The 24531-nt window shown below is 37.0% G+C and overlaps 1 protein-coding gene across 10 annotated transcripts in view; it reads right to left on the bottom strand.

The window, feature by feature from the left end:
- The window catches only part of Klf12 (KLF transcription factor 12), a 390323-nt gene that overhangs the window by 185874 nt on the left and 179918 nt on the right, over positions 1-24531 (bottom strand). The window contains exon 4 of one of the 10 annotated variants that reach the window (XM_063246844.1): positions 22490-23191. The exons of the other annotated variants lie outside the window; for them this stretch is intronic. Within the exon in view, the coding sequence (XP_063102914.1) occupies positions 22490-22495 (6 nt within the window). The 5' untranslated portion in view covers positions 22496-23191. The remainder of the gene's footprint in view (positions 1-22489; positions 23192-24531) is intronic. 10 annotated transcript variants of the gene reach the window in all.

Consider the following 24531-nt stretch of genomic DNA (forward strand, 5'->3'; position numbering starts at 1 on the left):
TTAGAAAATGCTACCAATTGTTTACCCATTGAGGGCTACTAGAGTGACACTCAGCGTGCTTTTTCTGTTCCTTGTGTTCACATTTGCCTTTTTTCTTCTGCAGGCCATTTTAAAAAGCCACTTTGAGCCCACAAGTGCAGGTCCCCACTGAGTACACTTCCTGTAAGCAACTTCCAGGGGAAAATATAAATGTAAACACTCTCTTATGGGTACTGTTTTGGATTAAATTGTGTGCCTTAAAATGGTGTATTAAAGAATTAACACTCACTACCTCAGAAGGCTGCCTTATTTGGAAACAGGGTCACTGCAAGTTAACTTGCATTCATGCTGGAGCATAGAGGGGCCCTTAATCCAATATGACTGGTGTCCTTAAATAAAAGGACAAGACCTACTGACACACAGGAAGACAGAGACAGAATGGAGTGATTTCTCTGCAAGTCAGAAACACCAACACCATTCTGAGGAATGACAGGAGCTGACAGAGACTAAGAAGGATTCTCTCCTAGAGGTGTCAGAGAAGGCACCAGGCCCGTCATCAACCTCATGTTGGATTTAAAGCCCCCACAGGTGTGAGAGCCTAAGTTTCTGTTGTGTTAAGGCACTGCGTTTGCAGTCATTTGTTAAGGCAGTCATAGGCAAGGAACGAAATACATGTACATATGCAGCAGTGCTCTTCCTTAACACCGTCTTGTTATCTCTTCTTTCAGGTTGTGCCTTCCTCCCTTAAAGGTAAATCCCTTAAGGCATTTACATTACTATTGGTCTCTCCACCATCCTTCCCCCACTTCATGCCAGTAACTCCTGTGCCAACCTTATTTATTCACTACCTTTGCTAGGAAGCACTCCCTACCCTCCTCCAGCAGAGTCTTGTAGGAGCTTTGTGGTTTCCTCAACCACAGCTCTCAGGTCTTGGCCACATGTCTGTCTTGCACACTGGACTGTGAGCTCTAGAAGCTTTACCATTTCTGTACACACAGGTCAGAACTTAGCATCTGCAACACAGTGTTTGGGGCACAGCTGAGCTGTATATTACCACTGTGCATTTCCCTGTGCTTCCCTTTCTCTGTCAGTCTCTTCGTTATCCATGACTTACGTCATTAATTAAAGATACTGCAAGTAATTTCAGAGTTTCCTTCCTTAGAGGAATTTGCTATGTGTAACTCTAGGAAAAACTAGTCATTGTAGCACTTGAGGGTCACAGCCCAGCTACTGGAACCTGGCAATTCTCGATTTGTCAGAATTTTAATCATGACCAGTAAATCACGGGACACATTTCATTCAGCCTGCCTACCTGTGCAAGAGGAGCATTCTGTGGACTGACAAGGAATAAGGGAGCCAATGTTTCCTTCCTCCTGAAGAGGTGACTCAGAAAAACAAAATTCTGCCTTCCCCAGGAAAAGAGATGGGAACTAAGCCAGAGAGGTTTGCATATGAAAGCAGGCATTCCACAGATATGCCCACAAAGACCAAAGGAAGGGATTCAAACTTGGCAAAGGCCATAAGCTTTTCATATCTTTTAAATAAAACACAATTTTATTTATATTTAGAAGGTACTTTCATGTATAAATTAATGTCATCTTCAGTGTATTTTCAGCTGTTACTGTTTTAAGAGCAGCACTTTTAGAACTACACAATATATGCAACATATGCAAAATTTCTAAACATGGCACTATGAACTTATTATAATTCTATTCGGGACAGCTCTCTAAACACTTTCTGTTAAAGGAAAAAGTAAGTTAAAAAAGAAAGAACACAGTCAAATGCTTTGCAAGAAATCTTACACACTGCATAGCCATGAATTAAAGGAACATATTTTTAGTCTCTAGGTCCCTCAGCCAGGCTGGTCTGAGCGTCATGCTGACTGGTCTGCTTCTCCAAAATCAATCAATGGACTCTGCACCTTCACCTTTATGGGCTATTTCCCCAAACTACTATGCTTTGACCTACTTTACACCTCAATGTCTGGCTTCTTTCTAACATCAGCCCTAGAATTTCCCTTTCCAGGTCTTTCTCCGGCAGCGTTGCCACTTCAGACAGAACCACGGTCCCCACGTGGCTCATTCTGCTCCGAGTCTGGGAAGACCCTAGCACGCCACCACTGGTGCCTGACACCTTCAGCCTATTACACAGGCTTGCCACCAACTGTTATACTCCAGCCTCAAGAGTTTCACTAAAATGATGCGTTTTTCTCTAACTCCTGCCTCTACTGTAACACTTGAAATAGTGCAGAAAATAGGCACTGGCATATGTGCGAGATGAGCCAAAGAATCTCTTTTCTTATTTAGAAAAACAGTTACAAAATTATAGGTTTCAAAAAAGCTGAATCTGCTCCGCGGATGACATAGCATCAGCAGCACTGCATCTGCCTAGCAAGCATGAGGACCTGAGTTCAATTCCCACAATCTCCCCTCAGCCCTCCCCTAAAAAAACCATAAATCCTATAGCTGGTTTTTGATAAGCATGAATCCAGAAAATATAAATCAAGTTAGAGGAGACCATGGTGAAGGAACTCTATTTTCATTCTCATTTTTCAAGAGGAAAGAGTTTAGAAGGCCATCCTCAGTTTTCTTATTAATACCTAAAGAATCTGGTTTTATGGCTTTCTTTGTTCTTATTGATCTGCATTGACTTTTAAAAGGATGATGTAGAAATCTATCATAATTAAGAGGCATAAACCTTCTGTGACACAGGCAAATCCATAGCAGTCTAATTTGAGGAAGGGCAACTTCAATCACATGCATACATGTGCACAGCAAGGCTTAAAAAGTTTGTAATTTTACACAATAGCTGAAGTTTTACATACTTATTCATAGATAACAAGTAATTAAAAACCATACATTTATTGAACCTATAATGCTATCAGGCATTTGAGAAATCTCTTCCTGGCACACAGCTACTTCTTCTGAAAGCACCCCCCTTCCGCATTCAAGTCCAAAGCATGAAACAACTGTGGATTAATATATTCTTATGTTGAATGAAGCACTCTAGGTACAATGCTTGTAAATAAACACTGTCAATGTCTTTGCTTTCTATTCTCTGCCTATAAAATAGTAATCATAATATTTAAATAAGAACCATCTAAGAAGGCTCATGATAAATTAGCTAGAGTCACTAAGTCACTTTCCAAATGAAGGTTTAAGTTCAATCATTTAACTGTGATGTATGCTGTGATGAAGCAGAAGCTTTAGTGACAGACGGTGGCCATATAAATTAATATATTAATATTTAACAAAGAAATAGGAGATGAGAAATTGGGATGTCTGCATCTTGCCATTAGTATTCCAGGGCACATGTGCAAGGACAGGCTTTATGCTCTTGGAAAGGTGTCACTATTTTCATTTAACTGCTAAATTCATCTGTTCTCAATTAACAGATGTAAAGAACATTTTCGAGCAGTGAAATGTGGTCAGTAATTATTTTGAAGGTAGAATCCTTGAGCCACTCCTCTGCACAAATAGGTCAAAGAATGGCCATCTCTTTATATTACACTCTGTAACTAACTTCTGTCCAGACTTCAGTAAGCATCAACAAAATATACTACCCAAAAGTCCCACACAAACTGAATACCTGACTTAGGGAAAAATACTCTTTTATATTAGTGCCTATTTTATTTGCTATAAAAATGCCTATTTTATAAGTGCTATTAAAATACTCAATACAGAGCACTTTAACTAGGAAATAGACACTTATTATACTAATAAATCTAGCCATCTATTTTTCCTGGTATTGTGTTCCTTGTACTTCGAATATTTTTAAACAGATTTCTCTCATCTTTATACCTCTTCCAGAGGTCATCACACTGAAGCTTTTCTAGATCTTCTAAATCAGATATATTTACCACTTGGTTAGAACTTTATTATTTTTAACTACCTTTATCTCTGTATTTGCTTCTACTGCTTGTTATACACATGTATGATGGCACCATAAAGGTAGTATACGTGTTTAAGAACCCAGCATTTGGCTTACATTAAGTACCAAGTTATGCTCTGCAGTTTATTTGCAATTATCACCTTGATTGGCTGATCTTTGAGATTTGGTATTTTTGAAGACAGAAGAGGATAATAATAGCTAATCTTCTAGGTTTACTAGAAGAATTAAATGGAACAACATGTGTAGGGTGCTATGTGATAGTCAACACCAATTCTCCACCTGGACTGAGAGATGCCTGGCAGGGAGACTGAACTGGGAGGGAGCTGAACTCACTGACGGATTAATGAATGGAGCATCAGTGGAGCAAGCAGGTGCCTGAGGGAGGGCCTTGGGTGTGTCTCTCCTTGGGCTCCTTCCCTTTCTTTCTTTTCTGCCTGTTTTGAGGTGAGTATATGTCTTCGGAGGCTCTTTCCCTTTCCACTTCCTGCCTTTAAGAAAGTGAGCGGTTTTCTTCACCATGATGGTATAGTTGGGAGTCACATACCATGGACTGAAGCCTCTCAACCTTTCTTCCTTCAAGTTGTCTGTGCCCAGCGAGAGTGAGAAATCTTATTAGTAGTAAACATTCACAAAATTCATATTCTCTGATACAACCTAATCCTGCTTTCTGAGTATAAATTCCTTTTGTATCAGACATTATCACATTATTTGATGCCCTTGAAACATCTAGGTCAACCATGAACATCATAGTAGCATGCACTTTTTTTTTTTTTTTTTTTTGTCTTTTTCATTTTTATCGGTACCGGGGATCGAACTCACGACTGCCTGCTTGCAAGGCAGGTGCTTATGCCGCTGAGCTAAATCCCCAGCCCCTAGCAAGCACTTTTTTAAATCAAAGAGGAAAAATAACCTAACAACATCGGCTGTGTTTTTTCACTGTAAAGACAAAGTGAGAAGCAGAAAAAAAAAATCATTCCTGACAAATTAAGTAGTTAGTGTAATTTAGAAAGTTAGTTCCATAAAAGGGCAGTTAATGTTTAAGTGTTCAGTTTAGTTAAATTTATTTAGTTCACTCATAAGATTCAAGTGAAAAGGACCAGGGGAGAAGCTGGTAAATGTTAATCACGTTAATTTATTAACACAAACTTAAGTGATAAAATTTCAGAACTTATGTTTTTGTTCTTCATTCCCTCCCCCCAAATATGCTTCCCCTTGTAATTCTCCTTCCTCCTGCTCAAATCTTTGCTTCCCTGACAAAACTGCCACCTTGACATCCTACTGCTGGATGATCTGTAAGTATTTCTACTGTGCCATCTTTAAAATTGCTACTAGCAAAAATTAATTCTCTAGTTCAGGATACAAATGAATAAATATCTCTTAATATGCATTTCTCTCTTCATCCTCTCGAATTGTATAGGAAGCTTTCCAATATACCTAATATAGGTACATTTTAGTTTGATAACAAAAAGCAACAATGAAAGAGCTACTAAGAATCAAAGGGAGAGAGACGGAAAAAAATACTAGTAAAAGAAAAAGGCATCCAACAAGGACTTATTTCTATCACTTGATCTTACATTTGGCCAGATACTTGATTTCTCCTGCCAGAACCCTGCAACTGCTAAGGAAACCCTAATAGCTATTTGGAGTTTTTCAACTGATGTAGTCTAAATCCCACTTTTATTAGGCTCTTTAATGCTGCTTCATTTACTTCTAATTCCTCTGTTTTGAGTTGTGCTGCCAAAGTCCTGAAGATCTGAAACACACTATTACTTCTGAATGGATCTGATTTGATTATAATGAAAACCAGTCAGGTCCTGGAAAAAAACTGACAAATGTCACAAGCTAATAAAGTGCTCTATAATCAAACGGTTGGTGCTAACACATACAGCAGGTCTTCTCTGGATGCTCAAAGGATCATTTTTAAGAAACCCCAAAACTGACACAGGATTCAGAAGCTTAGTTCAGGTGTTCATCCAAGAATTCTTACAAAAAGAGGAATTCAAGAATCACCTATTTTTAGAATGGTTATCCATAAGTCAGATTAATACCCGAGAGTAGTTCTGGTAAGCCTATAGCATGCATGCTGCAGCAGGCTGTCTGTACCACTGAAAGATGTAAAAAGTTCACCATTACTGTCGTAGGACATTGCTGACTCCATGGCAGAGTTTTGTCTACTATGCAAGATATAACCCTTACTGTGTCCAAATGTCTCATCTTTATGATCTCTTTAGACTGCTTAGAAACAATCTGGATTTTCTCCTGCTTATTTTGATATACAGATGGAAGTTGTCTTTCTCTACACCCTGAAATGGACCAAAAAAACCTGGAGTAACAAAAACAGAAACAATAAAAAAAAAAAAAATACCTTTAACACCAGACAAGGAAAACCAAGTCCACTCCAATTGCAGTTATATCCATACTGCAATGGGTTCATCATTTGATAATGTGTCCTGTTGATTCTGTTTAACTTTTGGTACACATCACTCAGCAGAGCTCCCTAAATACATCATTAGCATACTACACCACTATGTGGTAATCAGTCCTTAACATTTCATTTGAATGCTTTCAGAAATGTGGGTATTATATCCAATATACCATGAAACACCAATTATCTTGCCAAGGTTTGCAACAGAAAAGCACTATTTTCATTCCTCACACGAGATGCAGTCTAGTACAAGTCTGCCCTCTAACTGATAGAGGTTATCCTTAGATTCTGTGCTTTTGTCAGAGGCATCTAGCCTGATCCTAGTTTTTCTCCCACAAATTTCTTCAATTTATGAAAAAAATAGGAAGCCCACCAGCAGCAGCACTTACCCCAAATTCCAATGAGGGCTTCCACCATACAGACCTGCCTCCCCCTCCCCATACATATATATTCCATTATTATCGATGTCTCCCTTTCAAATTCAGAAATATGCAACGTAGTTTAACAGTCTGTTCTAGACAATGATACATCACCATCACCAACACTAGGAGAAATGTACAGCATTTTTATGTACAAGTTTATTTATGTATAAATATACACATATAAAAGTCATGAATATACACATGTAACCAAATATATACATATATGTGTATGAATATATAAATGTCAAAAATAAACACATATATAAATACGTAAAAGTGCGTTCAGTCTAAATGTGTTTTTGCATTTATTTTTTTAAAATACACAGTAAGCTAAGTAAGGGCAACCGGCCTTATGGGTTGCCCTTATGGCCAAGGTCCCATTTAAGATAAGCACAGCCTAGTATTCAAACAGCAATTTAAGAGTTCAGTGAAGTCGTTGAATAAAACATTAATAATTAAAATGTGGTTGTAATTACAGACTTCGGGGGGCAAGAGTTAAGACTAGGTCTCACTAGGTGATTCAGGCTGACACTGAACTCACTATAAATCCAGACTGGCCTTAAATCTTCAGAGATTCTCCAACCTCAGCCTCCCAAATGCTGGGATTATAGGCGTGCACTGCCACACCTGCCTAAAACTTCTAAAATCTTTTTTCCTCATTTTCTGAATCTGAAAATGTCTAGTAGATTCATCTCTTTCTGCCCATTCAACCTTTTAACTTTTTATCCAGATTTGCCAAAACACTTAGCAACCCTACTCTCATCACCACGTATTCTTTCAAAGTTAGTATTCTGCCACTTGGAACCATTCTATGCTTTCCAAATAAATGCCAGCACACTGCTACTTCTCCTCATTTCCGACTCTAGCCTTACCCTCAGTAGTCATCCTCCTCCCATTATCCAGACTCTGTATAAAAAAGGCCTATCATGGGAAAAAGAAAACAGGAAAAAAGAAGAGGTTGTAAATGCTTAAGCATTCATATTTTCCTGTCTATATCTATAAAAAAGAATGTGCCTAAAGAAGCAAGTTTCATTATTAGTGCAGATAGAAAGGATACTCCTCAGCTTTGTGGTCAGATGGATACTTAAAGATACGGAGACTTTATTTCCTCAACTGCAAATGCAGTTGCTATTTTAAGGATCCCATGTGGTAGTACATGGTAAAGGACTACAAAAATGTCGATTAACAGACATTGATCTCCATTTCCCCTCCAGTTTCAACGCACCCTCTAACATAAACTCAGGTTTTTAGCTCGACACATTTAAAGCAGTTCAAGTATCTAAAAACTGCCTCCCCTCAGTACTAAATAACATACCTTTGAAAACCCAGGCTATAAGCTTTCTGGATGTTATGACTTTTGAGTTTATTTTAGCTGTACTCTCTTTTCTGCCATCAGAGGGAAAAAAATCTTCCAGATTTGTGAAAGCGCAAAAAAAAAAAAAAAAAGTCAAACTCTATTATTACACTTAGAAACTATATTACCAAACAAGGGCATCAGTATCTGTGGACTTCCTAGAAAGTGCTTGGAGAAACAATAAATTAATATTGTTTTTTAATTGTACACCACTGTTCTCCTTTTCAATAGAAAAGTCATGTGAGTATGCACAAAAAAGCTGAAGATTCTTATGACTGCACAGAACTGTTTTGAGACCTCTTTCGCTTAATTAATTTATTATCTAGTTTCAAGGAAAATGTTTTTGTATTGGCATTACTTTCAAGAAACGAAACCTTCGCATTCTATACATACTGAAAAGTACCTGCTTATTGCTCTTCTCTGCTTTAAGAATTGACTAACAAACTGCAGAGCACAGTTGTTATTTGCTTTTCTTCTTTAGTGGCCTACAATGGAAATCTTACAGATAGTCTCCTGGTGTCCTAAGCACATGCTTTATGCACGAAAGTATAGCATTGAACCAAAGGTGAGCTCAGCATCTCAGTATTCACAGAAAAAAACTGGCAAAACTAAAACAAACAAGTACACTGCCAAAAAGAAATCAGAGACTGCATTCTGGGCAATTAGAAATATAATGAAAAGGGAGAGCGCTGCATGGGCTTCGCAAGATTTTACGCAGCTATTTCATTGGCGATTGGGAGAATGTGATCCCTTTCTTCCTACAACCAGGAGAGAAGCAGACTTCTGATAATTTATGTCAAAAGGGAAGAGACAAGGACTCTCTCCAGCAATTCCTTGACACTGTATCACAGTTGCAGATTTTTAGTCAAGAGGAAGAAATTAAGATGAAAACACAGATTGAGAATTTATTTTGTGCACTGACCTAAGTATTGTGCAAGCTCTCTAGTTTAAACTTTTTTAAAAATTAGAACAAGATATCTTTTCAGTAGAATGATTAGAAAAAAAAAATCGCAGAAAAATCACACACTAGGGCTCCTGATTGGTCAGGGGAGCAGAAACCGAATATTAACCCCAGGACCCCTCTACAGGGCGGCTTTATGTGGCACTCAACCCGCCCTGCAGCCCTGCTGCTAGGCATTCAGAGATGAATTCAAAATCTGACAGGTCATTCCAATAGCAAAGCTCATTCTATACAAAAGAACTGGAATCTTTGGAGACATCATTTAAATGCCAATTTTCATGCTTCCCCTTTGAAGTTATGGCACTTATAACACCAGTATTTTAAACAGTACAAGTATTTTTTAACTTCTAAATGAGTCATTCACTCTCTCAGTAGAGCAGAGGTAAAATAAAATGTCACTGACTAAAATGTGAGCTACTTCTTCAAAGACAGAGTTTAGTACATTCCTCATGATTCAGCAGTAACTGGCTAGAACTTGGAAATACAATGGTGCTCATGGCAAGGGAGTATGGCTGGGATCTGCAGGAATTCAAAGACTACTCTAGAAAGTGGCCTAGTATTATTATGTCACACTTACTACACTTCTCACAGTGCAATTTATCGCCACTCTCACTGAGTTTTATAGGAATCATTTGTGCCACTCAGAATTTACATGTTTCTATCAATCAATTTCAGGTACTGAAAATTCTTAAAATGTCTCCAGATTAAGCTCCCACTGGCTGCTCCACTCCATCCAAACTATCAGCTGGGCCAGTCTTCCCCAAGAGTCACAGGTACCATGTCAAAGTTTTCAGTGGCGTCTTTATACAAGAGAGATTTAGGTAGCAGTGGCACCTCAGAAGTCACAGTCACCAGAGGCTAACTGAGGCAGAGCCCTTATGATCTCACTGTGTATTAAGAGGTGCCAAATGCTGTGTGAGAACCACCTGGGAATTTGTTGAACACAGTGATTCTTTCCTGTTTGCAGGTGATGTCATGAAAAAAGGCTACATTCTGTGCCCCAGTGTTCTAAGCCTGAGATTGACATATGTTCCTATCCACTCAACTTGGCTCATGAACTGATCCAATGCAGGAACACAGGAACATCGAACTATTTACTGGAAATAATTATTATTAAAGTTTACCACACTGAGTAAATACCATACTTCTCAGTTTTCTCTTGCAGAAAAATAATGACTACAATATTTGTTTATCTTCTTGGTAAATAAAGCATCACATGACAATATGTAAGAAAGTGAAGCTACAACCTACACAATCCTTTAAATAACAAAGCACACAACAAAGGATAATATCCTAAAATATGAATTATACACATAGCTTTCAATATTTTCAGGGTTCTCCACCTATGCATGTCTGTTCAATGCTTCCTCACTGATTGTTTTTTAATACAAAAGAAAGAGCCAAAGATACAGTAATATAATTTGCTTTACAAAATAAATTAGACTACCACTCTAACTCACAATTTTTAGTCACAGAATAAACAGTGGGATTTAAGCACATGTGGTTTCTCTGCTTGAATTACCCAAATGTTTGTGACTGCAGAATCAGGCAAATTTTGTGCACATCTGGGGAACTTTACGATTTTGGTAAAATGTGAGTGTTAGTGTAGTATCATGATCACTCCATTATGGGAGTTAACTAAGAACATGAAAAAGCAGCACTCAGTTCTTTGGCTCTGTAAAAATAACGAGCCAGAGCAACACTGAAGATTATTCCCAAAGTGTTGTACAAAATTATAACGAAATTATATTAGATAAATAAAATAGCATGGAGAATTTAAAAGAGTGTGAAGCATTAAAGTCAGAAATCTAACCACCTAACAAAAACACAGCTTAAGTGTGAATAAGTATCAATAATTCCAATTTTTTTCTCAATCTGGGTGGAGCAAAGGTCTTTTGAAATAGTGAACAGGCTTGAAGACTCAGTACTACAGAAATGGGAAAGTACAAAAATGGGAAAGTGGAGAAAGGAAAGAAAAAAACTCAGCATGTCAGTTAAGAGTAGAAAGATACTGAGAAAATGTGGATCGCCACCACCACCTCGAGGAATCAGTTATTTAACATTCTTTCTACGGTGTCAGTAACTGAATTCCAAACAAAAGGATGAAAATAGCTTTTACTCCAAGTATCTGCTGTCAGGTGGCAGCCTACATAAGGACAAGTCCTGTTTCCACTTATGGCTTCCCCACTATTTCCACTCAAGCAAGCAAGTCCTCTTCTCCTCTCTCTATAGCTCCTCTCTCTACTTTGACCAACAAGACAAGGTTCCATTGCCACCTACATCATTAGGCCATCACTTCCCCAATACCAGGACCACACTAGTAAGAGCATGATGTTGTCCATTCAAAATTCTCACTAAAAACCCAAATATGTGGATGGATTGGCACTTTACTTGAAGATGCATCAGCTAAACCTTTCAGCTAAAGGATAAGTGTGAAAGCCCTGGGCTATGTTCTCACAACTCCCACTAATTATCTCTGGGGTTTAGGCCAAATGATCTCATTATTAGTTCCCAAATTTGAATGTGGAAAAATAGTACTCATAAGACTCTGCTCCATCTTCTCTCCCTGAACTGATGCAAACATCAAAAAACAGATAATATACCAGGTCCTCTCACTTCTACAAAAGAAACACAAATACAAACTCAAAAGAAGTCAGAGAACAATGCTGTCACAATACCCAAGAAATTAGATTAACCAAATCATTTTCAGTAATCAACAAAATTATTTCAGTAAGTAATTTTCATAAAACACAATGAAACAATGAGAATAACTTTTAAGATCTGTAAAATTAAATGATTTCCCATGACTGTGTCACACAGAGTGTTTTTAGCCCTTGTTAAAAGGTAGCTTAGTAACAAACAGAGCTGCTCCTGACACAAAGCAGCTAGGTGACTTTGATTTATTTAACCATTGTTAATTACTGCTGTCCTCACTGGAAAAGTGAGATGATCCCTGCAAGACAACTAGAAAAACATGACCAAGCACAGAAAAAAAATTGATCATACATGATATTCTACATTTATCTCCCAATTTTTATAGGAAAAGTTAAAATTAGGATCAGCTTCTAAATAAACTATGGAACTACTTAAACTCTTGCCTAACTTTATCCCTTACAATCCACCATATTTTTGAGACTGACTTAACATATGAACATGCTTGAAATCAAGCTGAGGAGGGAGTTCAAATACAAAATATAATCTAAGTCAATTAAGCGCTAAATTGGGTAGTCAACAACCATAAGTAGATTGAATAAAGTGCAGAGAAGGGAAAGATCAATGGGAATGCTTTGTGGGAGACAGAGTCAGTGCTGGGACTTGTAAGATAGTCATGGCTAAAGTGAAAACACAGAGTGATACTTCAGGTTGAAGCAAGCAATTAATAAATCAGCTAGCAATTAATAAATCTTACACATATACTAACACTTTTATGTTCCTTAAAACTGCATGAGATAGGTACTGCTATAATCCCTATTTTATAGAAGAAGGACACAGAGGGATTAAATGGCTTGATCAGGTCACAAAAGTGTCACAATTAGGAAATATATAGGAGCTTGTTTTCTGTAGTCAATAAACTTATTTATCGCCACTGAGATAAGTCCTGATATAATTTCTAAGAAAATGAATTTATTTCTCTTTGCAATAGAATCAACAAAAAAAAAAGGTGTGATCTAAAGTATCAGCTCAGAAAACATCCAGGTCAGTCAAAGAAACAGACTTTCTTGCTACACACCCAGTAACAATCTGGTCAAACATCCAGGGTCTCTTCCCACAGACATACTTCCACAGCTGCAGTACCTGCTGCCAGAACATCTGCCATGGGCTGCCCTGAAGAGCTCCACCAGTTCATCTACCCAAAAGTACAGCAATCTGCCTTCTGCAGCTCTCTGCTACATGTGACAACGGACAAAGAGGCTGAGTCCCAGTTGCAAGAGACTCTGGGAAAGACTGATTTTTTTTTTTCTTTTAAATCTATCTTGGAAGGAGTGAAATCACAATATGGGAAGTTAACTAAACACTGAGATGATAAAAAATGTCAGGAAATTCTAAAAGACCACTACACACTCTGATAATGGGCAAGCTTGAAAAGTTTGAGAAATACACTCAACTACATAAAGTAGGATCGAGCTAATGTAGGTACAACCTCATTTCATTTCTAACAATTTATTCCAATAAATGTCGTACATAGATCCGTTACAATAGCTAGGCATATTTTCAAATCATACTATAAAGATGACTGATTCTAAAACTGTGAATATCAAATTTATGATTTTGTCCCCCAAGGATTTGAAGTTGTTAAAACAGAACATTGTGGGTTATTCTCTTCACAAGACAAAATTGACTACTGCATAAAAGTCATTAATAAGCTGTCTACTTTGTATATTATACACTACTTTTGGTTCTGCTAGTTCTTTTACCTTTCCATAAGGAACATTCTCTAAGTGGAGATTGTAAATATTCAGAATGTTTCACTATTTTGGAAATAGAAATATGAGATAAAATCCTAGATATTCACCACATAATTTTAATTTGGAAATAAAATACATGTCTCTCAATAATATCTTTTTTTCTCAATAATATTTCAAGTGTTGTCTCCAGTAGTAATAGCTCTAATAGTTTAAGAAAAGATAGCTACATATGATCAAACATATTAAGTTCAAGAAAACAGAATTAATGGTGTCTATTTTAAAGTCTATTGGAAAAATACAACTGTGTAAAAGCACAATATCAGTATACATTATTTATTATGTAAACATAAGCTCTGACCACCCTTTTCTTTCCTGCTAATGGAGTCCTGGGTAACGGCATTATCTTTGAACATCACTAATGTTGAGTCATTTCCAACATCTATATAAATGCGATGTACACAGTATTTTAATTTTCCAGTGCAAAATATTTGTATCAAAAAATTAAACAGAAATGCAGGTGAACAATAACATATACTTTTTCGATCATTTAAATGCACACAAGATACTTTATTAATCATACGTATATAATTTTATTTATTCCAGCTTAATTCTATACCTTTATATAGTATCTGAATTTGAATAGGAGGATGTTTAACAATCTTCTCAGAAATACTTCTACACCCAGCCTGAAGAAAATTAGGAAGATATCTCTACTTATATGTATTTATGGGATATCAGTGTGGAAATCAAAAGGCAATATGAAAAATAAAGTTTGGCACAGAGCAAGTGACAGCACAGTCAGGTAATATTAATAGAAAGAGATCATCTCCATATCTATGTTCTGACTTGACAAAATAAGCAGATTAAGATTTCTGATGATGAGGTCTGTGGGCATTTTAGAAAGGCTAATAACGCTTTTAGCAATAGATACATTAGTTTTTAGTGAGTACGCTATTGCCCGGGAAAAAAAAAATAAATGATCTTTTTGTAAGCAAGTCCTATATTTGACGTGAAAGTAATATCCAGACTGCCAGGAACCTAAAATGTGCTCATATAAGATACTTCATCCTGTTTTTTAGCATATAAGACAGTATAATAGTGAACCATTTTTTAAAGGATCCTAACACACATCTTCTTCTTCTTCTTTTTTTTTTTTTTTTTTTGTCTTTTTCCTTTTTATCGGTACCGGAGATCGAACTCAAGACTGCCTGCTTTAAAGGCAGGCGCTTATGCCACTGAGCTAAATCCCCAGCCCCAACACCCATCTTCTATGTGAAATTTATAAACAAAACTTGAAGCAACACAGGAGGGTTGTTCTACTACCTTCTTATAGCTATGTTAGCCAAGAGAAACTGAAGTTTTAAACCCACACTGCCATGAATCTCTTTCAAGTTAAAAAATTTTCAAAGTGCATAACTGAATTTAAAAAAAAATCTAATAAAAATAATCCTGTAAGTTTTATGGAATAACAAGACTGCCTTCTTAGCTGCTACAGGTTTTAAGAATAAATCCTCTACCTCAATCACCACCTTCAGAGCCTCACTGCAAAGATATAATTAGTTGCAGCATGAACACAGAAAAGCAGCAAAGTTTGGCAGTTCAAAACAGAGAATTAACTATGGTGACTATGACTCATCTCAACACTGCAGCGTCTTTGGGACTCAGGATAGGAAGGAGTCCATGTTTCTTTACTAAGGAAATTTATCGACAATATTTAAGTAAACTAAAAGGACGAACTATTGACACAGGGCACAGTTTCACTCTTTCATAGCCACAGATCTGATCATTCACTAAGCCATTAAATTGACTCCATGTGCTTCTAGGTCAAAGGCCCTGGTAGCACTGTATACATCCGCTTCTCAGTGGTGGCACTGTCATAAGCTGCACAGCAATGTGAGGAGTTGGGAGGAGGGTTGACAACTTTATGTTGCACACATTTATGAAATTCTGAGTTCTTAAAATGGAAGAGACAGAGGCAGAGACAGAGACTGACAGACAGACACAGAGGAGAGACGCATTCTCAGATGCTCAGTCTAATACATGGTATCAGCTCTGTTCAATCAACTGATTTGTGAAAAATAAATTCAACAGTGAAATAGGACTTTGCCCATGTGGTGCCAGGGGTTATTTTTAGACATTTTATGCACTTTTAAGTAAGTGAAAACATGACATTATCATAAAGTATCTTACAAAATATTTTTAAAATCTTATGATATTAAAAGTAAAAAGAGTGATTCCAGAGGAGTTCATATTTACTGCAGCCTAATACAAGCAACAGCCCCTGATTTTCTAGAAGTAAATTTGAATTTACTGAGTCACTGAAAACTTTCCCTAAAATCTGCAGTAAGCCTTTCTTACCTATTAATACAATAGTGAGAATTATTTGATATCAGATCATGCCAAATGCGATAAGCAGTTATAATAGTTGAGATATAAAGACAGACAGTTTGTAATAGTGAAAAGAATTCAATTCACAAAAGGTGGACTTTAATGCTTGTTCCTGATTGTGTGATCTTGGATGCATGGTATGTTACTAATGGACACAATAGCACATCTATACTACCACATATATAAGCATGTGGAACTACTATATTTGATCTGAGGACAGATTTTGAGCACAAGAGTCAAAAAGATTGCCATAAACAACCAGAAAGAGACTTCCTTTTCATAGGAGACTCCTTCCTCCAGAATGGAAGGGTATAGTCACATTCAATATTCACCGAAGATGTGACCCCCTCAGACGCCTTGTTCTCAATGCTTGCCGGTAAAGCAAAATGTGTTAAAAAGTCACATTCCCCTTGAACTATCTGAAACAATTTCTGCTAAAGTCTGCCTTTCACCACTGAATCATATTTGATACCTTACAGCTAGCTACAAAGCTTTGGCTGTCTTCTATTTGCTTTTAACTTTTAAAAATTCTTAACTGTGGTAAAGAACATGCAACATAAAATTTACCTACTTACAGAGTCAGCTACATTCAAATTGTTGTAAAACACATTTTTAAATCTTTTTCATCTTACAAAACTAAAACCCCTATAGCCATCAAACAACTATTTCTCATACCCCGCCCCCAGTGTATTCTTTCCCTCTACACCAGTCTGAGTGTTCTCAATACTGTGCTTATCCTATTTGCGTCTTTACAATTACAGATTTTTTTAAGATGGTGTGCACTTTGTTCTCACTTTTATTTCCAATGTAACAATCTGCCATAGTTATTAATTGAAATAATTCAACTATTTGATGTAATCATCATTACATTTGGTTTGAATGGTCCTATTTGCTATATTTCCTATGCTTTGTTTCTTTTTTCCTGTTTTCTTTACCTTCTTTGTATTTCTTTTATCACTGCTTCCAGTTCCTCTTCACTACTGATTTACTATGTCCAATTGTTTGTGTGCCCAGTTTTTCTAGGATTTAAAACATACGCTTTCCTTTATCACAGTCTACCATCAAATAAAATCATGCCACTTCTCACATGGAAAGCCCTACAGCTTACACCCGCTTCCATTCCCACTCTCGGGGCCACTGCTTCCCATTTTCATTCAGTGTCTGACATTTTACAAGCAACTATTTGCTTTAAGCTACTGTTAAAATATTCTTAAAACCTTTATTTTTGCCCATATATTTATCATTTCAGGTGCTCACTTATTTGGCTAGATTCAAATTTCTATCGTGTCCTTTTTTTTTCTGCCTAAAGAAATTTATCCTCAGCAAGATAAACACATCATCTCTCCTTAGGAGAAAAGTTTCTCCTATCCTAAATACTACAGTTTGACAAGAAGTTTGAATTTGACTCCTTCATACATAAAGTATATTTTCTCCCCTTTGGTTATTTTTAAAGCTATTTCTCTTCATTCTTCTTTTCAGCAATTTGATTATTATGTGTTTTAATGGCTATGGTGGGTTCGCTGAACTTTTTGGAATTTGTAGGTTCAAATTTCTCATATATGAATGACGCTCAGTGATTATTTTTTGAGATGTATTTTATGATTCTCCTCCTCCTCCTTACAGTCTCCTTGTACATTTGTTAGGTAAGTCAATATTCTTCCATTGCTCACTACGGCTCTATTCTTTATTTTCAATTTTTACTTCTCTTTGTGTCATATTTTGGATGATTTCTACTGCTATGTATTCACAGTGACGTTTTCTTCTGCACAGCATACTAATGCAATCCATGTTATTTTAAAAGTTTCAGATATCTTTTATATCTACTTTTTCTATTTAATTCTTAATCTTTTCTCAAATCATTCATGTTTTCTTTCAAATTCTTAAGTGTATTTATAAGATACAGGTACTTTAAGGTTGATTCATTATTTCTGTCATATCTGGATGAGTTCGTATTGATTTTTTAATTTAGTTATGTTATACTTTTCTCATCTTTTGTATATCTGGTAATTCTTACTGAATGTCAGACATCTTACTGAATGTGATTTTGACATTATTAAGCACCAGACTTTGCTGTATTTCTCTGGAGGAGATTTTTATTCTGATACCCAGTTGAGTGAGACTTGCAGATCATATAGCTCTTTCTGTAGTTCTTTCTACGATTTGTTATGTTGCATTCAAATGCAAATTTTCTGGGATTAACTGTATCCAAACCCATCACGAAGCTGTGAGCCTTCTATGGTCTGTCCCCAACAGAGCACAGGTGAAGAAATCTCTCCACTCTTCTTTGAGTGAACTTTATGTGAGCTCCCAAGAACTGTTTAGCCCATTGCTTCCAGAGGTCTTTCCTTGCCTTTCTCAATCCTCTGGAAGACAGTTACTCAGCCAATGCTTACGGGGACCTTCCCAAACACCTCCACAAATCTCTCTTTGTATAACTCCCTCCTCTATAATACTGTTCCTTTACAAGTGAGTTGCTCTCACCTCTTCCAATTCCAATCTCTGATTAACTCAAGGAAAATGCCACACCCTGTCAGAGTCCACTCTTGGGACACCACCTCCAGGCAGCAGGCTGAGATACCACCAGAGCCGGCCTGATGTTTTAGCTCTTCCAAAGCTTGCTACCCAGCCGCCCAATATGTGACAAACTTTTCATGTACATTTCTTGGTTTTCTAGTTGTTTATGGTTGGAGATCAATTTCCACAGCTATTCATCCTTCATGCTCAGAAGTAAAACTCCTCTAAGAGTTAATAGGATTGTTCCTGTGAAGCACTGTAAATCAGCATGCAAATGTTAGCCCAAGAAAACACCAAATAGAAATGCATGCCTCATGGTGTGGGCACATTTTTTCTTCTACCCCAAAGACAAGTAGACAAAGTAGATCAGGGCTTATATAAACTGAAACATTCTGGAAAGGTTAATTTGCCTCAACTCAAAATCCTCAAATTATTCAGAGCATGAAATTTCTTTAAGAAGCATTCCTTTTTACAAAGCACTGACCCTATAAAAATGCAAATAACTCTCAGAAAGAATAGCATTTTATGTTCTCCTCATTTAGTGAGACTACAGTTACAACTGGTCATCTCTAGGTACTTTGAATCATTACAGCACAATGAGATCATCAGAGTATTAGGACTGCAGGTGACAAGAGAATCAAGCTGAAGAAGCAAGCACACTGCTAAGAGGAGGAGGAAAGGCAGAATTATCAACTTCATAGCTGTGCCCAGGGCAGGCCCTCAGGGAAAGGATTTGTCTGCCTGCTATATTTCCCTTGGGTACTATCTGTAATTACTATCACAGCTCATTGATTTTCAATTCTTTCTATTAATACATTTATTGGCCATGCTGACATTATTAAAATCAGTCCAACTCTGCATCTCTAGTAGAGGGTATCTCTTCCCTAAAACATGAGTTCTGCAAGTGCAGATATTTTCTGCTTTTAAAAAAAAATAGTGGTCTCTTCACATTAGCAAAATCACAGCTTCTGCATATGTTTTTCTTTGAAGTCAGGTAGTGACAAGCAAAGATTTCACTACAGATCAAAAGATCCCAAGCAGTGGGTCATCAGAGAATATTAAATGATAAGCAAATTCTTATTTCCAAGATAATTCTACCAATTTACCAGTGGCGCTGGCCCCTGTTCCACAGTAGGAGGGGAAATAATGAGGCCCTGTTAAAGGGTAATATAAGTGGCATTTTAATAAATGCCATTTCTTCCCTTCTGATGAAAGCATTAAAGTAACAGTGTCTTACTAAGCCTTACACACAGATGTACACTAAATCTTTAATGTAAAATTAAACAGAGAGCTTTGTTGAGGGAATAAGTTTGTTGTTGGTTTTCCCCTTAAAGCTACTGAATTTTAATGTAATTGCCTGTCTTAAATAAGCACTGCAGGGCTGGGGATTTAGCTCAGTGGAGTAAGCACCTGGCAAGTGCAAGGTCATGAGTTCGATCCCAGTACCAAAAAAAAAAAAGCATACAATACTTGCACCTGTCTATACTTCTTTATTAAGACTAAGGATTGGAATCTTTCAAAACAGTACGAGTCTCAAAATCCTTCCCATTCCACAGTGTGGCAAACAGGCCCTCACTTACAATAAATAGTATTTGAGTGAATCACAATTTATTGAGCCCTGACTATTCATGAGCTCCTGGGCTGAGATGATGTTCTGTAATAAGAAGCATAATGCTTAAATTCTCCTCTTCAGAAAGTTCCATTAGAACTGTTTCATGATGCTAGTCAGCTCTTTGAAATCAGGAATGTCCTCAATGCAACCTTACGAATGCCCTGCAGAATGATGTGTAAAGTCACTACAAGCTGCCATAAGGGGAGAAAAAAACTCATTGTTTTGTCTTATTTGTAACAAGTGGGCACTCACAGGGGTCTGCTGCAGGGCAGGCTAAGATTCCCAGACAGTAAGAAAGGGTATCCTTTGAACCTGTACCAGTCAAGTTCAATGCCAGTAACCATCCTAGCTACATGACAGTGGCAACAGGAGCCTTAGCCTTTCTCCTCCATGGGTCAAACACAGAGGCCTCTTACCATCAGTCACTGGCTACTTACAGCACTTGAAACTGAGCAACCAGCCATTCTCTCCTGCCGCGTCGCTCTAACACACTAGTGCCTCTCTTCTCTATGGGACCCTATTAGAGAAGGCAGGGTAACAAGGGCTCAGCATTCCAGCTGCTGGTCAGAGACTACTCCTCCCCGCCGGCAGATGTGCAGGGTTTAGGAAGGAAGAAGTATCTCTTTCATCCCTCTGAGAAAGCTGATGTACCTATGTAAGTCTTTTCTCATATTTTTGTAAAGAATTGTTTTCTTCTTTACACATTTTCTTTAAAGAATCCTGAACATACATAAAATTAGGCAGAATAAACGAAACTCCTTTTGTGCCCATCACCCAGCTTCAATAATGAGGGAATCACAACCACTCTTGTTTCATCTCTACTCATATGCATTCTTCTCTCCTGTGTTGTTTTACAGCAAATTCCAGATATCTTTATCATTTCATTTGTAAATATTTCAAGAGGTAAGATGTGAACTCAGAACTTCATTTTAGAAAATGTGGTCAAACTCTATTATCACACAAAAAAACTTTATCTTTTTTATATGTTATTTTCCCATTTTCCTTTTGATTCTATTTTTTTATATACTACGTCTCACCAGAATTTGAAATATTTCTGCAGGGACACTTTAAAATATTCAAATTAAAAAAATATTTACCTTAAAACTATCTATAGAATTACAGAGTGATAACAGACATTGAAATCTCTGCTAAATAGCTCAGGAAAACTGCAGGAACAGAAATGGAAACAACGGAGGCTTTCCCCTTGTTTTTCTTCCAAAGACAAATATTTGTTTTCCACCTACCACATGTAGCAGCCTCCTTTGATTCTGGGCAGTTAACTCCACTTCCTGGCCAAGGGGAAGAAAGATGACAGAGACTAAGGCTCACCTACACAGCTGTCTTGGCTGAACAAGTATTTGAACTACAGCTGTCCCACTCAGGACACTGGGTGGCTTTTCTTTCACAAACAGGTCATGGTAGTATGATCATTATACTCCTGATTAGAAATGCTTTTTCTCTTTGCCCTTTTCTGGAATCTTAAGAATATCGCAAACCTGAGAAGGAAGGGCTTGTCTCCAACACCCTTACTGCATGGATAAGCACTGAAGGGCCTGGAGACAGGCAGGAACTTTCCAAAGTCATTCAAGCTAGTGGCTTCAGGGCCAGCAGTAAAAATCACGTTTTATGTCTTTGAGGCAGTGCCCTTTCCCCCATCTGCCTTATCTCTGGATATAATAGTTCCAAATCTCTTCTTCCTGCTGTAGTTCTTCGGTTAATAACACGTTAGAACATCCAAAGACTGACAGCATTTGGGAAGCTCTAGTAACAGCAGGGCATGAGTACTGAAGGTCACAGACAAAGTCACTCAAATGTTCCTCACTGTGCCCCTGAAGCATATCACAAGAGTACAGACTCTTCCTGCAGCCTGCTTAGCAGCATGTGCTGGATTACTGACAAGCCACAAGAAAACTCAAGTCATATTTCAGGAAACACTACTGATAATCTACCTAGAGACCCTATAACTAAAATCATGAAAAAAGAGAGCTCCAGAGGGAAGGTTTTCAGAACTACTACAATACTTAACTGCATTGCATGGCCATAGGAAGAAGCCTCCAGCACAGTGAGGATGTTTCCTGTATGTCCAACTTGACTTGTACGTTCACAAGAGCTTCATGAAGCAGGAAAACTAGGTTTACAGCCAACCATTAATGAGTTTTATACTTTACCTGCCATAGTAGTGATAGTCTGTAGACAAGATAAGTGAAATCTTGTCTTTACAGAGCACCTCCCATATACCAGGAATTACAAGATACAAGGGAAACTGTAAAAACCAGCCTTCACCCTCTAAAAGATCTCAGTCTGACTGAAGAGACACAACCATATACATACAACCATAAAACCTGTTAAAGTGAAATAGCGCACTGCAGCAGAATTTTTCAGATAAGAGACTTGGTCTGGTCTACGGTCTTGCTTTAACCCTTGGAACGTGCGCGTTAGGTCCGGAATTCCTTGGAAGGGCAGGAGACATGCAGACACCAGCTGACAGAAGAAGACCTGAAGGCCTATTTATAATAAGCAAGAGGAAACAAACATACCTCCATAGTGCACAGAAACAGAAGGCCTATCTTTAAAACACTGCCTGCAGCCTGAAAGAAACATCAATTTTCTTTCCTGAAGACTGAAGTTTAACGTCTGTTTTAAGGCCAGGGTCTTTAACTTAGATTTTTCAGAGTGATTACAGATTCTGTTGATGTATCAACTTCAGGTTTTCGTATTCACTGCTGAGACATAGTCAAGTTTCTGTAATTTTTTATTCAAAAACATGTCTTATCTTTTTCAAAATATGTGATTACTTAAATTTCACTAGCAAGTTTATATTTTCTTATAAAGAATCAAACTTCAAACAATCTTTAGGTATAAAAAACTCTATTATTAGAATTTTAGACCTATGTCTTCAAAAACAGGTCTGAACATTCCAAAATTATATGGTAGACAACATCTACTCCATCACCATTTTGAAAAACCCAAAGTAGTCAAAAATGAAAATCACTGAAATTCTAGATTTTATTTCCTATTTTAAGTTGCAGCTGTAAAATATTACAAATTATTAATACTGTGATCAAACATTAAGCTCTAATACTTTTCAGTACAGAATGCAGATTGTTTCTCTTGAAGCTGTTCCATAAAAGAATGAAATTACATTTGTCATATATTTAAGAATTACATAGACAGGGCTGGAGATTTAGCTCAGCGGCATAAGCGCCTTCCTTGCAAGTGTGCAGTCATGAGTTCGATTCCTGGTACCAATAAAAATGAGAAAGACAAAAAAAAAAAAAAAAAAAAAAAGAATTACATAGACAACTAAGGAAAACAATAAAGATCCCATTTTGCTCCAATGTACACAAGCTAAATTAGGGTTAAAATACTAATATCAGCTCCATTCACAATAAAGAAAATTGACTTTAATGTAAAGCCATTAATTAAGTAACATTAAGAACCCACAATGTTTCCTATCCCTGTTTAAAGACACAGAATAACGTGATACAGGGTTCTTAGCCACACTTTAAAAGATGGTCTTCATTTTATGAACACCTAAATCTTTCAGGCAAATCTTACCCTAAAACTGGAAAAAGAAGCAAAAAGAACTCTCTGGATACTATTAAATATCAAGGGGCAGCTAACAGAAAGGCACTATCCTGGCTTTGACCATTGGTCCATACCACAATTTTTGATTGCTGTGTTTCTGTAGCTTTTGTCTTCCTCCAACATGAAACGTTTGAACAGATTGTTACTATCTGAGTTGAACAAAGTATTATGAAGTAAAAGCAGTACTGTGAAATATAGAGACTACTTTGCCCTCCTCCCATAAGCACTAAAAATGACTATTTTCTCTGAATGAGACTTAATCTCTAAACATTATGCAGAATTTTATTTTATTAAATTCATGCATCTACATTTTAAGGAATGAAGTGATGGGGCTGGGGATTTAGCTCAGTGGCGTAAGTGCCTGCCTGGCAAGCGACAGTCGTGAGTTTGATCCCGTTTAAAAACAAAACAAACAAACAAAAAGAAGAAATGAAACGAGACATTGGAACGCTAAAGAAATAGAATGAATCTTCTCTGTGGTTAGGTTAATTAGTTAAGGCTGAAACTACTACATCTACATAGAAGATATATTGAGTTTATCTGGATGAGTCCAGTTAGAAAATCCATGTGAGCATATGACTTTTTCTGAAAAAATTGTCAATGAACAAATAATGTAGTAACTGGTACATAGTTTTTTCTTTCATGATGTTTTCTACTCCCTCAGTGTTGGGTTGAATCTTTACAAGTCTGTCATTATACCATGCAGAGAACTATGGAGATGTGCTACTGGTCCACATGAACTTTGTGGATTATTTCAGAATTTAAAAATCAATGCAGAACGGAACAGTAAAAATGACATCCTTTAAAATGACACTGAAAAGACCTCTAACTGCTTCTAGCTCAATATATATATATATATATATTCCATAACAATGTTGCAACCAATTATATTATCCTTATGCTTTTAATTAGTGAAGCTATAAATGTTAACAATTATAAAATGTCCTATGTTCTTAAGAAGGATCTTTGCTCTTATATTTTAAATACTCAT

This window comes from Cavia porcellus, unplaced genomic scaffold, assembly GCF_034190915.1.
Source record: "Cavia porcellus strain 051 isolate PalLab524CR breed Dunkin Hartley unplaced genomic scaffold, mCavPor4.1 scaffold_4, whole genome shotgun sequence".
NCBI lineage: Eukaryota > Metazoa > Chordata > Mammalia > Rodentia > Caviidae > Cavia > Cavia porcellus.